Genomic DNA, 17,078 nt, shown 5'->3' with positions numbered 1-17,078 from the left:
AGATATGTTTATTAAAAATGAGCTTGCTTGGCAAATGTCCTTGATTTACAAAAATCAAAATTCAGGAGGCAATACTTTTCTCTCTCAATATATTTGCTCTTGTAAAGTATTTAAACCTAATTTTAGGGAGACAGGGTTAGGCACAGTGATCATTTGGAATCTATTTGTCCCGGTTTTGAGATTTCTGCTTTCACAATGGAGGCGAGGAAAATTGGGATTGTGGTGCTCACAGTGTTACAACTCTTGACAATCCACAGACTTTACTGTGTGCTTTTGTTGGATCTACTTTCAACTCCTTTCTACTGAAGAAATTGTCTCACAAATACTGCACGTGTTTTTGTAATTTGGTTGGACGCAACATTTAAATGCCATACACGCCCACGGCCCTTCCAGAAAGGTGTTTTTACTTAAATTTTGTACCATTGTTGTCTCTGTACTGTGTGGGCATGTACAGACTGTGCTTGATTGACACCAAGCAGAACCTGAACCAGCCTTTTTGCTTGTTATTCTTTTGGTTTTGTGTAGAACTCTGCTTGGCTGTGGAACACATCCATATGAAACATGTCATCTGTCCTTTTGCTTGTTACTACCATTCACCCTTTCATGCGAGTGCTATAGAAACTGATGGCTTTTTCAGATGGGACCATGTGCGACTTGCTCCTGTCATCCAACCTACTCTCCACCTTTACATATCCCGCCATCTGTCTTTCCCTGTCATGTTTACTCTGTTATCCCACCTCTCTTCTCTCACTCCAACTCTCTTTCTCTTTCATTTCCTCCATATCGGAGGACTTGAGTTACTTTGAAAAGATGCACGGGGTGAGATTTCCATGTAGAAATGGGGCTGAAAACCATTCCAAAACCCAAATAACTGAGGCACCTAATGAAATGCATTGCGCATGGCCTCTGAGATGGCACTTTTACACACATGTCCAGTGAGAAACGCGCCTCTCGTCCCAATGGGATACACCTAGTCTTCAGCTAACAGCTAACAACAACAACAGCAATTCCTTTTTATAAAGTCTCTAAAAAACACTGCCGTTCCATGCTGGATTACAATGTTTCTGAAAGGAATTTAATTGCACTCGTTGAAAAGCTGCAACGGTAACAAGCAGATGCAATTTGGAGATATTCTCAAAACGGTAAATAGAGTAGTTTGATGTCAAAAACGACATCACCGATAGTGAAAAGGTAAGCAGATCAACTGATAAACAAAATATCCAGATACAGTGTTGAGGGAGGGAGACAAAGCGAGAGTGGGGAAAAAAATGTTTTTTTAATTATTTAAGAGGCGCTGGATTATTTATGCAAAGTGTAATATTAACATGGTATTTATATTTTATTTTCATTTGATCTGGTGATTTGGTCTTATTGTAAGTTACATCTTAGATGCTTCTGTTAATGAGTTGTCTCTGCTGAGTATTTCCATTTGATACTACCTTATACTAAATATCATACTTTTTACTCCAATCCATTTATTTGATAGCAACTAGTTACTTCACAGATTTCAATTATTATATCAAAATATGAAGGAGGAATGAAGGGGTGCCGTCGATTCAAGAGTGGGATTGTGAGATGGCTAGGGTAGTGGCGTTTGGACAGACGGTTCGCCACATTGGATGTCTGCACGGGAAAATGGGGGAAAGTACTTAAGCTTTCTGGAGGGCTCCTTGAGAAGCTTTTGGCTTGGGAGAGACGTGTATGATGGAGGGTTTATGGTGTTGTCATTATACATAGGGTTATTTTGTTTACAATTCATCATTGTCCTTGTATATTGTGGTTATTATGTCATCTTTTCTTGGTTTTTGTTTGGCTGAGTAGTAATGACATGTTGCGAATTTTATGTTCTGTAATGGTCGTTGCATCTTAAGGCACATTTGCATTGGCACTCCCGGTAGTGCGCATTGGGCGCACGGCCTTCACAACTTCTGACCTGTCCAGGTGCATCTGTTTAACCACAACATGACCTAAAACTTAATCGCAATTCATTATTTATACGTCAGATAACGTTTCCATCAGCGTTTATCGCATAAGCCGTATATTTTTACTGTTTCCATAAGCCATTTTTCATTCCATATCACTTAATTTGCATAAAAACGTGTAGATGGAAACATAGCTACATGCTCTTGATTTTCATCGAACCCCAATTGAAGGTTTAAACTGTAACCTGTTTCTTCATGTTCTGTCCCTTTGTTGTCCTTGGCTATGAAGCATCCCAGACCAGTCAAGTTGGTAGAGTGCACAGTTTACTCACATAATATAACTTTGTGGATCTGCGGTCCTCAAATACAGTAACCTTTTGCTGCCATTTGGAACAACCAACATGCAAAACTAGCTGATGCTGCATGATGAACTGAATATTTATTGAGGACAAGACGACTACACTGTGATAACAAATACAGGAATAAATTTCACACCTTGCAACAAGAAAACTAGCCAGGGAACTTTTTTGATTCTTGCCAGCTCTTTTTGTTCTACCTAAAGGTCACCAACTGCGTGCAACCATGCCACATAACCTCTATCACCTTTCTGACTGGCATATGTTGCAGTTTCCAGAGACGGACTGATACTTTTTCCGTGTTCTTGCAGTCAGCGTACTGTACAGTATCTTGTTTCTGTCACATTTTTTGTTTGTGTGTCAAGTGACTGTAGACAGATCCGTCATCCGACTGCATCAATCTGTTGGCACATAACTCAAAATGTAAAATCACACCAGGAATAGCTCTCAGCTATATGGAAGATGATTAGGTCTACACATATGAAAAAAGTATTTAAGTTCTGAGTTTAAAGTCAGAATTCTGACTTTTTTTCTGACTTTTTTTTTCTCAGAATTCTGACTTTGAGTTCTGAGAGTTCTAAATTTAAACACATGTTTCAAATGTGGCCCTAATCCTTTTCTGTACAATTGACTAGTTACTAAACTTCCTATCCAGTGGTTGTGATAACCCAAACCTTTTTTATTCCAAATAAGTCCTAATGAGGATGGAGCTGTCAGGCCTTCAGCAGTCATGCGGTACAAAGTGAGTCTTGGCTACATCTCCGTCTCAGTCATTGGATTCATCAAGCCTTCATAAATGGAGTGTTCGAAAGCCGCCGCCTCCAATGAGTATGAAAACATTGTGTCGCCTAACACATAATCCACATCATAGGAAAATGGTGTTTGGTCCCCGGGCAGCGTGACATCACTCACTGTTTCCCCTCCATGGCCTTTGTCAGATGGCAGTGCTGAGGACCCGAGGAGACGGCTCTGCTGTGCCCGCTCAGATATTCAATATCTAATAGTTCATGAAACCTAATATGAAACCACTTAAAGACGTCCATGGAGTGTTGTGTATGTTGTCGTTGCTTCCTTAATTGTTAATTAGGTGTGATAGCTGTGGTTGGGTAACGGATGCTCTGCTTGAAGGGACACCAAGAACAAATCCGCTGTTCCGTAACATGTAAATCTCACAATACTCAGACATTTCCACTCCTTCAGCTGCCCAAATGTGAATCAGCACTGTCGTCAATGTCATGTAAGGCCTGTAGAACTTTATGGAAGGTCCAACATTTGTAGAACTTTCAGATCAAACCTGAGAATAGTATAGACCCAATCCCAATGTTTGTTTCCAATAACTTCTGGGTAGAAAACTCCTGCGTCCCATACATACAATTTAACAGCGCTGAGCAAACCAAGACAAAGAACAACTGTATAAACTTATCTCGTTCATCTAAAATTCATGCTTGATGCTTTCAGACATGGGCGTAGGAAGCAAAACGTCAGTGAGGATAACCTTACAGTAGCATCTGGGCTTTAATATGAACACATAGCACTGGCACAACTAGCTATTCTCTTTGGCCAGGATTCAAAGAGCTGCTAACACTGGTTGATTGATGTTAACATTACTGTAGCTAGCTAGCTAGCTAGCCTAGCATAAACGTCAGATATCTGTAAACGTTAACAGCATAGTGTAAGTGCAATTGAAATTTAATACTGCAACAAAGACTACTGTACATAATGCCTTTTTAAAAGCAACAGGCAAAAAAATGGTTAACATTCACTTAAATCCCAGCTTGTTTAGTGACAGTATGGGAGTTCAAGGCTGTAGCTTAAATGCGGAATGGAGTTTAATGTATTTGGGCATTCCTCGAGCGGAATGGATTTGACTGACGGCGCTCTGAAAAGTGAACAGACGGATGCGCTGAATTAGAGGTGGTAAAAGTGAGTGGATCCGATATCATTGGTCTTAAAAAGTGGGTGGGTCACCAACCATGTACAATGGTTCCGACGCCCGTGTTTTCAGATGTCAATACTTTCGCTAACGTTAGGTCGGAGACCTAATTTAATTGTTGGGCGACAGTGTAACAAAAAATGAAACTAGCAGTTAGTCGGACCGGCGTGTGATATGTTGCTGTTGGTAACGTTAGATTTGGTTTCTCAAAGACGCTGGCAATGCAACACAGGTCAGATGGGTCGGACCGCTGGGTTTAACGGCCATTTGTCTACCCGGAAGTGATTTTGTGTTAGCAAGACGTCACAGTGATTCGGTTTATACCAACTGTGTTTTCCAGTAGTCAAGTAAAGTTAGTTTTATTTGTGTAACCCAAAATCACACATTTGCCTCGCCGTGATGTACAATCAGTACAACACGTGCCGCCCTCTATACCTCGACCCTATGGGAAACTATCACACACGAGAAGCAGCGCAGGGTTGAATTCATTTCTACTTATTTTATTTGAATGTTTTTAATAGGGACAGTTGGCAATGCTCAACAGGGTCTTCTTTCCCCGCTGATTCTGCCAAGCCCGTTCCATTGGCTGTGGTTTCGCTAGATAGTAGGTAGGGAAAGTGAGAATCTCGTTCATCCATTCATGCGCGTCACTAATTAGATGATGAGGCATTTGGCCACCTTAAGAGAGTCATAGTTACTCCCGCCGTACAACAGCATTTCAAACTGAATCGAGTTGGAACATCTGTCCTGATTAAGGGGCTTTATACATACAGCGCAACAGGGAAAACACCTGCTGAATGAAATGACACAAGAGAATTCCAATTGTCCCCATCCCCAACAGATCCTATTCTAAATTATGTGGGCAATGTTGACAAAAACATCTGTCCCTAGGAGGATTTGGAAAATTCCCCTCATTGCTCCTTTCCTGTCTTCAGCTATCCTGTTAATTTAAAGGCCTAAAATGCCCCCCTAAAAAAATTATCTGAAAAAAAATGACTGTTTATGTGATTGCATCTATTTCCACTAGAGATGGCCCGATACCGTTTTTTGCTTCCCGATACCGATTCCGATACCTGATCTTGTGTATCGCCCAATACCGAGTACCGATCGGAAACCAGTGTGTCATATATTTTATTATGTTTTAACAGCTGTATACTATTATCCCTGCATGGATGTGATATTATTTCTATCTTTTGTGAAACATGAACAAACACAAACAATGAACGCCACAGAACTTTCTTTTATTGTCCAGTTTGACAGTCAGTTATAACGGAAAAACAACATAAATAAACTACTTTAACGTAGATTTTCTTTAGGGCTTTATTACGTGGTATCGGATCGGTGCATAAACTCCAGTACTTCCCGATACCGATACCAGCGTTTTAGGCAGTATCGGAGCCGATACCGGTATAGGTATCGGAACATCTCTAATGTCCACCCATGCTGGGTTTATATTCCATAGTAACTCTCTGTCTTTGGGGTGGTAACTAATACAAACGGGCTAACCTGAGTGTTCAGCTTAACCTCTGTGCAGTCTGAGTAACTATTATGGGTTTCACCAGGCCGTGTGAAGCTGAAACATGACCGTATCCCGAGTTGAGTTTTCACAGTTTTCACATGCATTCCAAACATGGAGTGCAAAGTTTGAGCTAAAAAAAAGTCTGTGTTGCAGTTTGTATGTATCTCCCCACCCACTAGTATTTTATCTCATAACCCACTTTCTTTCTCCCCCAAGTTCCTTCTGTTGAAATCAATTCCGATTTATATTCAGTACTTTTAGAGCACTTGTTATATCAAATCCCCCCTCCCTCTCCCCCCCCCATCGCTGCTACCAGCTGATGGGGAGAGAGGGAGGTAGAAAATAAAAAGCAAGGGGGGGAAAAAAAACAAGGCTTCTGGGAAAACAAACACTAGTCCAGTTTCTTGGCACTCTTCTATTAACCCTTTCGCTGACTCTGGCATGTGGAAAACACAAGCAGGATCTGTTGGAAGTCAAACGTGTTTCTCAGCTCGGTGATGTTTCCCGAGAGTTATATCCCGACAAATGAGAAACTTTGTGTTTGTTTGTTTGTTTTTTTTTTAATAGCATTTTCCTTTTTATTGCAAATACATATACAAAAGATTCTTTAAAGACCGTACAAATACATGGCAAGATCACGGAAGAAGGAAGAAAGAAAGAAAGAAAAAGAAGAAGAAAAAAAAAAAAAGAGTATTGGGAACATCAGTTCTTTTGATATTGACAGAAAAGGAAATGGAGCTTGTAGAGCACAAAGGATGGACTCTGGTGAGACATGGGGTGTGGGGGGGGGGGGAAGCCCGACAGAAAAAGTGTAAAAAAAAACCTTGTAACTGAGATAACATTTTTCCAGTTCTTTCAGCCATAGTTTAAAGTCCAACTTTAAAGGAAATTCACAAATGCCAAACAATTCGTACACAATTCATTAGATAGCCCCTCCCCACCCCCCCCCCTTCAAAAAAGGCAAATACATACTTAAAATAGACATCTAGATAAGATAAATAAACTAAAAAAAACAACAACAAAAAACAAAGGCGATTACAGCGTGTACCATTTTATCGAAGTACCTCCTGGGTTGAAAATCCCAAAAAAAAAAAATAAAATAAAATATAAAAAAAGGGGAAAATTATATGCCGCCTACATTGCAAAGAGGACAATTCATTAGTTATAAGAATAGTATGCAAAATAATTACTTTGAAATAAAATTAAAGCTAATAAATAAATAAAGTTTTAAACTGGGTTTGACCATAGGCAAGGGATTTGGACACCAGCATGTTGGGAGACTGCAGGAGGGGTGGGGGTGGGGGAGGACACCCGAGGGGGTCAAAGGTGACTTCCTGTAGCTGTCAAACACACGCTGTTAGACGGTAAGTGTAATCTCAGCTGTGGCCATTGTGCGCACACGCACACACACACACATACAAAAAGTTTGAGAATGTGTAAAAAAATCCAAAGGCACGGATGGTGGAAAGGGCTGCAGCCTCTTCCCCTCTACCCCCCCCCACCCCCGTCGAGACAGCACAGCGTTGTGAAAGCAAGCCTCTCTCTCTCTCTTCCTCTGTATTGCCTAGTCGCTTCTCCAATGATCCTGACGCGTAACTCGAGAACCCAAATCAACAGCTCAACAGCTTAAATACAAACCGTACTTGCTGAATGGCACCGAAAAGAGTGCGCAACAACAGCAGCAACAACAACAAAAAACTAAAAACCAACGGAGAGATTCCGCGTATGAAATCGTTTACTGCACTACCGCGAGTGGTCAGTTGCTGAACTGTTTAAAATATAGAGCTTTTTGTTTTGATATCTACAGGTACAAATAATTGCCCATTACCCCCCCCCCATGGGTTACAAAAACTGCCAGCGTATGAAGAAATAAACTGAAAGAAACATACACAGTACCTACAGAAATATCAACAATCGATACGTCCTCACAGAGGATTTTTCCTAAGTCTTTTCATCTCTCTAAAAATATATATATATTTATATATATATATATATATATATATAGTTTCTATCAAGGTACAATAGCAAGGCACGGCGTGAGCCAATCACAAGTCCAGCTCTCCTCTTCCTCGTATTCAAGTGTCTGATTCAGGGAGACCTTGGGAGGAGGAAAACTCTCCCGGTAAAGTAAAGTGTTTTTTTCGGAGTGTGTTTTTGTCAGATCTAGTGTGGCTGTACATGTCGGTCGTCTCTGAGTGTGTGCCGGGGGACCGGGGGAGAGGGGAGGAGGGGGCGGAGGGGGGGGGGGGGCAGGCCAGCTCAGGGTCTGGTGAGCTGGGTGTAAACCGGCGCCTGCTCCCAGTGCTGCGGGCTGCTCTGAGGAATGGAGGGCACCCCCGTGTTGTCGGCGATGGGCGTGTACATGGGCCTCTGGCTGCCGCTGCTCATGTAGCTGAAAGTCGAGTAGAGCCCCGAGCCCTGCCCCGCCCCCGCGTGGCTGTAGTAGGACGCGGCGGCGGCGGCGGCGGCGCCCCCCTGGTGGTCGGAGTAGTCGTACTGCTGCTGCGCCCTGGAGATGGCCGGGTAGGAGGAAGGCTGGGGGGGGCTGTAGTGCTGCAGGCTGAAGGGGCTGTAGGCGGCGTGCTGCGGCGAGCCCTGCTGCTGCTCAGTGTAGTGGCTCGGGCTCAGCTGCTCCGTCTTGATCTGGGTCCGGTGCTGGGCCTGAGTTGCCTCTGAGTTGCCTGCGCCCCCCAGCGGGGTCAGAGTGTGCTGCTGCTGCTGCTGCTGCTGCTGGCCCGGCTGGTTCTGGCTTTTAGCCAGCCACGCTGCGGCCGCTCCCGCCTGCGGGCTGACTGGCGCGCCGCCACTGATGCTGTAGCTGCCGGCGTAGGCGACCGGCGCGGGGTTGCCGGCGACGGCGGGGTGCCCGTTGGGCGGCAGGTACTGGTCGAACTCGTTGACGTCGAAGGTCTCGATGTGGGAGATGACGTCGCTGCTCAGCTCGCCGATGTCCACGTCGCGGAAGTCGATGTTGAGCTGGCGCCCGCCGGGGCCCTCGGGCAGAGAGCGGAGGCCACCTTCACGCTTCAGGTCCATTTTGCCTGAGCTGATGTCTGTCTTCGGGGTGGTGGGGGGAGTAGGGGGCCCCTGGGAGCCTGCAAGTGAAGAAAATAGGCACAGCTTAGATATTTATTTTTTTTTGCTCTTCTTTAACTCCTTCACTCAAGTTTAGTTCTTTTTAAACACACCTGTGGTGCTGGGGAATGAATTATTTGACTTTTTAAAGATTTTTTTTTTTTTTTTTTTTTTAAATGAGTCTTAAGAGAAAAAAAAATGAGGCACTCGAACATGCACTGAGGTGAATGTTGAACTACTGAGGGGGCTGAAAAACACACTTTTCTCTCTGCTCACCTGAGTGCTCGCCCGGAGAGTGCACCTCTCCCATGCTGGAGGCCGGGGAGTCCGCCTGCTGCAGGGCTTTGAAGATGGCATTGGGGGAAATGTGCGTCTGCTCGCAGCCGTCCTCTGACTCGCTCTGCCCGTTCTTCACCGACTTCCTCCGCCGGGGCTGGTATTTGTAGTCCGGATGATCCTTCTTGTGCTGCACCCGGAGCCGCTCAGCCTCCTCCACAAACGGCCGCTTCTCCCCTTCGTTGAGAAGTCTGCGCGTAAAAAAAAGGATAATCAAATTAACCAAAGTTATTATTACCGGTGCGCTATTTTCAGTACTTTTTTTTCCCCCATGACAAAAAAAGAAACTATGCAAATGTTTAAAATCAGCGGATTCGGTTTGCAGATAAGATAAATGCGCAAAACAGAAAGAGGTCAAATAAAAACTAAATAAATGAAAAAACAATCCTCATTACGTCCTAAATCGCTGCGTAAAAGCTGAAGCGGTCCCACTTACCTCCAGAGTTTCCCCAGAGTCTTGCTGAGCTCCGCGTTGTGCAGGTGTGGGTACTGATCCGCGAGCTTCCTCCGCGCCGCCTGAGCCCACACCATGAAGGCATTCATCGGTCTCTTCACGTGAGGCTTGTTCTTAGAAGATCCGTTAACGCGCACGGGCATAGGCACAAGGGTCCAGTCGTAGCCCTTGAGCACCTGGGACACGGCGTCGCGGATGCACGCGGGGAACTTATCATCCTCGTCCTTCTTGAACTCTCCGTCCACGCCGAGCAGCCCGTTCTCCGACGGCCGGGTGTTCTCGGTGTCCGAGCCCGACACGGACGGGCACGGGGAGCCCGCGGAGTCTTCGGACATGCTCGGGCTCGGGGCGTCGGACAGACACTTGTCTTGTTCCTCCGTCATCTTCAGGTAAGGGTCGAGGAGATTCATACGAAAAACTGTTGGGTGCCAAGTTACGAGTGAAACGGGAGAGTTGGTTCTGCTTTCTCGCGAGAGGAAAAGTCTCTAAATAGACTCTACCGTGCCAGGATGAGTTTGACCAAAGTCTTTCAAAATGAGAGAAGTGCACAGAAAAACGGATTCTCTTTTTTTTCTTTTCTTTTTTGCTTTGCTCTGGTGAGTAAAAAAAAGTCTTTACGCACGAGTTTCGGACAGACTCCTAGGATGAGTGCGTGTTCTGCGGCTCGCGCACTTGAAAGGGCGAAAACAAGCCAGCTGGGTTCGAGTTTGCTTTCAACTCTGCAGCATGAAACGGTAAAGTGCTCCTCTCCGGTCTCCAAGTACAATCCCCAGAACGCGCGAGTGCTTTGAACTGCAAACGTTTCGCATGCGGGCTTTATAAGAGCGTTACCATGGCGCACAGGAAAGCCCGAACCTGATTGGGCGGCAGCATGTGACGCCAGAGTGAAGGAACTTGATCCCATTTTGTCCCCCTCTCATAACCAACAACACACACACACACACACACACACACACACACACACACAAACTTTCTCTCAAACATACACAGACTGCCCACGAGCCAACCAGAATATGTGCAGTTTAATTCTGGTTGCTGGATTTTCCTATAGATGTATTTACAAGGCTGTACGGGGATACAACATCTAATCAGACATATGGAATCTGTTTATTTCTGTGCTAAAAGTGACTTTTATTATGAAGAAAGTGTCTAAAAGAGAATAATGCAATTGCTAAAGAGCGTGGCAAGTAATGCGATCAGTCCACAAGAAAGATTATCATTTACACTTTTCAATGTATGACATTTAGCACCCTTAACTGCTATACACACGTTCTATCATTAACTTTTAAAAACATTTTCTTGTGTTTCTTAGTGTCTTTCTGCAGACTGGGTCCATGCCTACAGTTACAGCATGTGGTCAATAGGGGGAGACAGCAGTCTATAGGAACCCAGTAGGTAGCCTTCCCTAGCTGAGAGGAGGAGGAGGAGCAGGAGGAGGAGGGAGGGAGCTGCAGATCAACAGTTGCTGTCAAACATCGGCTCCTGATTTTTGTATCGCTCATCTCATTTCCAACAACAGAGCAATGATTCGGTGAATGGAGAATTTTGTTCAATTTGCTGACTGCACAAATTCCACCCTGGCCTAAGCTTATTTTTTTATTATTTTTTTTTAACCAAATGTTCCTCATAAAGTTGAGAACATTTTAAGAGTTGTGTTACACAGTGTTATAACTTCAAAACTATACAGATTTCAATTCAGTTCATTTTAGGAAGGGGACAGTGCAAATTAATAACAATAATAAAAAAAAACATGATTATACATGGGTTAAAAATGCCAGAATTATAGGCAAAAGGCTTCATGTTAAAAAAATAAATTAAAAAAACACTTTAAAATGCAAAGAAACAACAAAAACAAGACAAAACAAGCAGGGCTGAACTTTGCACAAAACCAGACACAACACAGAAGCAAAAAGATTAGCAATAAAACGAAGCACAAAGCAGAACAGGTTTCAAAATAACACAACAGAGCATAGAGTACAAAGATTAGAAAAGACGCTGCTGTTGAAAGCATTAAAAACAATAGTGAACTAAGAGGAAACAATAAGTAAAATACATACATGTTGGCATATCAAACTAACAGAATACATACATAGTTATAGTGCTGACATGTACACTATGGTTTGGGATCACTTAGAAATGTCCATTCCCCTCCATTATAGACAGAATACCAGCTGAGATCAGTTGCATTTTTTTATTTTTTTATTTTTTTTTAACCAGGGCAGCAGTTTTCAGATTACATTATGTTTACATAATTGCAAAATGATTCTCCAATGTTTTCTCAGTTAGCCTTTTAAAATGATATCAGATTAGTAAACAGAATGTGCCCCTGGAACATCGGATGAATGGTTGCTGATAATGGGCAATGTAGATACTGCATTATAGATCAGGCACCCACTCAGATCAGCTGGTATTCTAAGTGACCCCAAACTTTTGACCGGTAGTGTATATGCTTTGACCATCCATTGTTTTAGCTGCTTAGTAAAAGACCTGTAGTCAAGTCAAGTTATTTATAAAGCACGTTTAAAGCCAACCTAAGCTGAACAAAGTGCTGTACAAAGTTATATTATATTATAAAAACAAAGGAATACAATAAAAACATAGACACAATGAACATGACACAAACTACACACTTTAGTACAAATGTCCCTAAACTGAGTCAAACGCCAAAGAATAAAAATGTGTTTTAAGACGAGACTTAAAAATCTCGGCAGTGGGGGGAGGACCTGATATGAATGGGAGGTTTATTCCACAGTCTCAGGGCCACAACTGAAAAGGCACGATCACCCTTTGTTTGCATCCGAGACTGTGGAAGAGCTAAAAGGAACTGATTTAGTTCCCGATTAGTGTAGAAGAGCTACATTGTTGGTGTTTCTGTTTTGTAGCTAGTTTGCGCTGGAATGCTTCTTAAGAACAACATTTGCTGACCGATCCAGTTAGATTGACTGGGTCTAAGGGTCCTGGAGGAGTGATGTGGGGTAAGGAGATCAGCGATATATAAATAAAGAGGCCAATCCATGTAATGCCTTAAAAACAAGTAACAGTACCTTAAAATCAATTCTATATTTGACTGGTAACCGGTGAAGAGGTAGCCTGGTCCTACCAGACTCTGGTACATTTCATTTGTACAGAGAGTCTGGCCTCTCTCCATTAACAAGTGTTAACTTACTTGAAGGCCGGTACTCTGTCGAAGTTTAAAACTATTGGATCTGTCCAGAGCCGCTCTGGATCTGCCATAACCAATCGCTAACATTTTGGTCGTGGTAGCATCGCTGGCGTTAGCCTTAGCCAACTCCTTCACTATTAACGGAGCGAGCTGGAAAGTCAAACTTTTCCCGAACCCCGTGGCGGGAGGAGGGGCCACAACATCATGGCCACCAACAAAACTCAGCAAAGATTGTTCTTGCTTGGGCTTTAACTTCTGGATATTCGGCAGCGTTGCCACAACGGACCGAATGTCTTCGCTCGCATCTTTCTCCGCCGCCATTACGGAACTACAACTCAAACTAGCGCACAACTTCAACGTCATCGTTCTCAGCCTCTCCCTCTGTTCGCTGATTGGACCGGTAAAGATTTGGCCGGAGAAAATCCACAAATATACCGTAAACCCAGACGGTGTAATGAAGGAAAATGAAAATTGTAGTACGTAGGAGGGCGGAGCCAGGCTACTGAAGAGGAGCCAATATTGGGGAAATATGGTCCCTCTTTCTGGTACCAGTCAACCATCTAGCAGCCACATCCTGGACAAGTTGCAGGCAGGATAAAGATGAGTGAGCGTGCTCCCCATATACTAAGGCTCAGTCCCGGTTTCGAGTCCGACCCGTTGCCCTTTTGCATGTCATCCCTCCTCTCGCTCTCATCCCTTCAACGTCTTCAACTATCTTGTAGAATAAAAGCAAAAGATATTTGGAGTATAAGCAGAAAGTTGCAGAAAACAGAAAAAAAAAGTACCTCAAAATTGTACTTAAGCTCAGTACTTGAGTAGATGTACTGTCTACTACTGATATGTGTATATTTTCCCCTTCACTGAACACACACACAAACACACACACTCCCTTTGTCCTCTCTTCAGCCAAACAGTGCGACTCTCCAATCAGAGAGTAATATGAAGTGTTCTGCAGTGGCCACTGATGGTAACCTGCCTGCACACGCCCCCTCTGTGGTTGTTTATTATGCTTCGTGGAGATGTGGAAATGTAAATCTCAGTTCAGCCTAATGTGGACAACATGTGCTACCTGAAGTTGCCTTTAATAGCTCACAGATGTCAGTTACAGCTAATTCCACTGCTCTGCTTGCTCGGTCACTCTGTCACAGCCTCCCTTCCCCCCCCCCCCCCCAACAGATACAACCCTTTTTTCTTCCTCCCTGTTTTTCCCCTGTTATGTTGCTTGTTTGCCTTTTACTGCTCAAACTCTGAATCACTCGGTAATTCTTTCTCTCCCTGACCAATTAGGCCTGTGGTTCCAAAACACTACAGCCTAACATCAGCGAGCTCCTTCGTTCCCCGGGTCGGTTTATTTACACGAGACATGCTTATTTAAGATACTCGCTTTGAACACAAATAGAAGGGAGCAGCTCTGGCTCGGCGTTAATAGCTCGTGGGACGACGCTGCGGTCGCGTGCGAGCGGCGTGCCGTCACACAAGGCCACCAAAACGCAAAAGCCTGTTTGCTTGTAGAGGTACAGAGGCGTGAACGCATTGACGCACAGAGCAGAGGGGTGGAAAACGTGGTGTCGCTATTGACAGAGCAAATACGGTTAATAGAGGTGTGCAAAGAAGACGGAGGGAGAGGACGGGGGAACATCAGAAGTGTAAATGGAAGGAGGAGGAGGAGGAGAAGAAGAGAATGTTGGCGATAATAAGAAAAGCAAGGCCATTAGTTAGACGGACAACTACGTGAAAGAACAACGCGGTCTCACTCCCGGCTTGTCAAATAGGCCTACTGACACTTGCTCAGGACCCATTGGCATCACTTTTCAACATGCTGGGTACCCCTTTTGGTGCCATTTTTCAACGTGCACCATCAGGATCCCCTGGTGTCACTTTTTAACTCTCTGGGTACACCTTTTGGCATCTGTGACTCAGGATGACTACCAGTCGGAAGGTTAGGGTTCAGGTTGTCACTTTTTAACGCTCTGTGTCAGTATCCCTTTGGCGTCACATATCAATGCGCTGGGTACAACTTTGGAGTGATTTTTCCAGGTCGATTGGTCAGGACCCCTTTTGAAGTGCTGGGTACCCCTTTTTGCTTCATTTTTCGACGTGCTTGGTCAAGATCCCTTGACATCATTATTCAATGCAAAGGGTGAAAGCATTTTGTTATGGTTAGGAAAAGATCGTGAGGGGGGGGGTTAAAAGATAGGACACAAACCCCAGTCTCCTGGCTGAAAGTCTTGTGTTGTTTGACCCATCCACCACACCAACCTTGTGCTGAGTTTTAGTCTTAAATACTATTCTCTACCGTTGTCGCCCTTGATACTAAGTATAAAGGACTGCATTCAATGTTGTTGTACATGTACAAGGAGAATAAAGACTATTCTTATTCGGTTACACTTTAGGTATCTACATAAGAGTGACATGACACTGTCATGAACGTGTCATAAACATTATACACAAGTCATAAACGTTTGACAGAATGCTTCTTTTAGTAAGTGTCCTTTGGTTTTTGTCATGATAAGTTAGGGTTAGGGTTCATGTGTCATGACTGTGTCATGACAGTGTCATGCGTTCTTGACAGTGTCATGTCACTCTTATGTAGATACCTTCAAGTAAAGTGTTACCTTCTATTCTACTCTATTCTGTTGCTTTGCCCAGTGCGTCCAATATGGTTGTAAAGGGTGCCTTGTGCGTCGGTATGTGGCGGTGAGGGCCAATGACCAACCGTCAGTATGTTAACTAGTTGGGAGTGAGAACAGCTTGGAACGAACCCTTTCCTTGTACACCGGCAGTGAAGAGCAGCTGCTCAGCTGTTACCTGGCAGATCTGCACACCTCAAACACACACACACACACACACACACACACATTGTGACATCATAAATGACCTCCACTCCCACGTGATATCTTGTCAAAAATGCAAAAAAAACAAATCTGAGATCAGCATATGGTTGAATACACTCCTCCTCCTCCTCCACATGTCACACAGGCAAGTTAGCCTCCAAAAATGATTCATATGACAACTGTTGGGTAATAAATTCAGTACGCTCAGCTATCTAAAGTGAATATGTAACATTGCATCTGGAACTTTTCACCAATTGTCTTTCTGCTTTCAAACAATCTCAAGTTTCCAACAGTTTGCGAGAGCTCTGTCTGCGGTTTCAAAGCTGCTGAAGGATGAAGGTTAAGTCCATTCGGTGGTGTTTTAGGGGATGACCAGAGGCCGGATGGGTACGGCCGGCAGGCAGGCAGGGCGAGTTCTTGGGAAACTTCTCATCTTGACTTGAAGCTACAGCGTCAAAAATCTGAGTAAACAGTGGGAGTCAACTGCTAAACCCTGTCTGCTTTTCTTTGGGAGTCCCATCGGGCCTGCTTTGCATTTCTGAGCTTCACAGCTATAGGGAGTGACAGATGTGTGTCCAGGTTTTCTGAAACGCATTCTATTTCAAATTGGCAACGTTTGCCAAGTTAAACATTAGTATTTTCATTTAAAATGACTTGTATGACCCAGCTAAATTGTCCATAACCCAATGGAATTATCTTTAAGAGAGTTCTGAAGAAATTCCCTGCTAGTTGTGTTGTTTTCTGTCAGAAAGAGCATATACGCTACGTTCACTCAGTGTCTGCAGAATTGGAAGAACCGGAAACCCTTCTGGTGTAACTGAAGACCGATACTAAGATACAGCACTTCAATGTCGTGTTACTGCGTACGACTTGCTCCAAAGCTCAGCAGGAGGTAGTTATTGGTGAAGTGAAAATAGTACTGGACATGAGAATGAACAGCAGAGAATTAGTTGCAGTAGTCGTTTGGCAAGTTTCTATGGTTGTTTTCATACATTTAGCCATATAACTTTAGGTTGCCTTTGGAATCCATCCAAAGACGCAAACTAAACATGAGGGTGGAGTATTTTCATTGGAGTATTTAACGATTTTGCTCCATTTGCTGTGGAACAACTGCATCCTTAACTGTTGTAGCACAGAGTCCTGCACAGTAGGCCTATCCTCGACTAAAGAAATTCTTAGTCGACTAACGCTCATATGATTTAGTCGACTAATCGACTAATAAGTTGATTTGATCGGCAGATCTGTGTGCTTTGAGTAGCTGTTAAAGGTGCAGTAGGTAAGCCTTACAAAACTAACTTTCTGTCATATTTGCTGAAACTAACCCTATGTTCTAGTAGAACTACATGAAGCAGGTAATAAAAAAACTCTGGCACCCCCTACAGCCTGTAGTGATTTGCAAAAATCCACCGCTCCCTGTTCAGATGCACCAATCAGGGCCAGGAAGGGGGTGCCTAACTGCGTGTCAATCACTACTCTAACCCTAACC

General features: G+C 43.8%; 1 protein-coding gene across 1 annotated transcript; it reads right to left on the bottom strand.

Annotated features, from left to right (window-relative positions):
• Positions 1-7,989: 7,989 nt before the first annotated feature.
• On the bottom strand, positions 7,990-10,361 carry sox9a (SRY-box transcription factor 9a). The gene is made up of 3 exons (XM_028567047.1): positions 9,578-10,361; positions 9,082-9,332; positions 7,990-8,825 (listed from the first exon to the last, which is right to left on the bottom strand). Exons 1-3 carry the CDS (start codon positions 10,003-10,005, stop codon positions 7,990-7,992), a joined length of 1,515 nt encoding a protein of 504 aa, XP_028422848.1. The 5' UTR covers positions 10,006-10,361.
• Between the last annotated feature and the right edge of the window lie 6,717 nt (positions 10,362-17,078).

The sequence above is a fragment of the Perca flavescens genome, chromosome 21, assembly GCF_004354835.1.
Source record: "Perca flavescens isolate YP-PL-M2 chromosome 21, PFLA_1.0, whole genome shotgun sequence".
Classification (NCBI taxonomy): Eukaryota; Metazoa; Chordata; class Actinopteri; order Perciformes; family Percidae; genus Perca; species Perca flavescens.
The sequence above is the reverse complement of the archived record's forward strand: the minus strand, read 5'-3'. Positions and strand labels throughout refer to the sequence as shown.

Coding starts and splice junctions, on each gene's coding strand:
- sox9a (XM_028567047.1), bottom strand. CDS start 10,005: ATGAATCTCCTCGACCCTTACCTGAAGATGACGGAGGAACAAGACAAG. Junction 9,333..9,577: donor ACTCTGGGGAAACTCTGGAG/GTAAGTGGGACC, acceptor TTTTACGCGCAG/ACTTCTCAACGAAGGGGAGA. Junction 8,826..9,081: donor CTCTCCGGGCGAGCACTCAG/GTGAGCAGAGAG, acceptor CTTCACTTGCAG/GCTCCCAGGGGCCCCCTACT.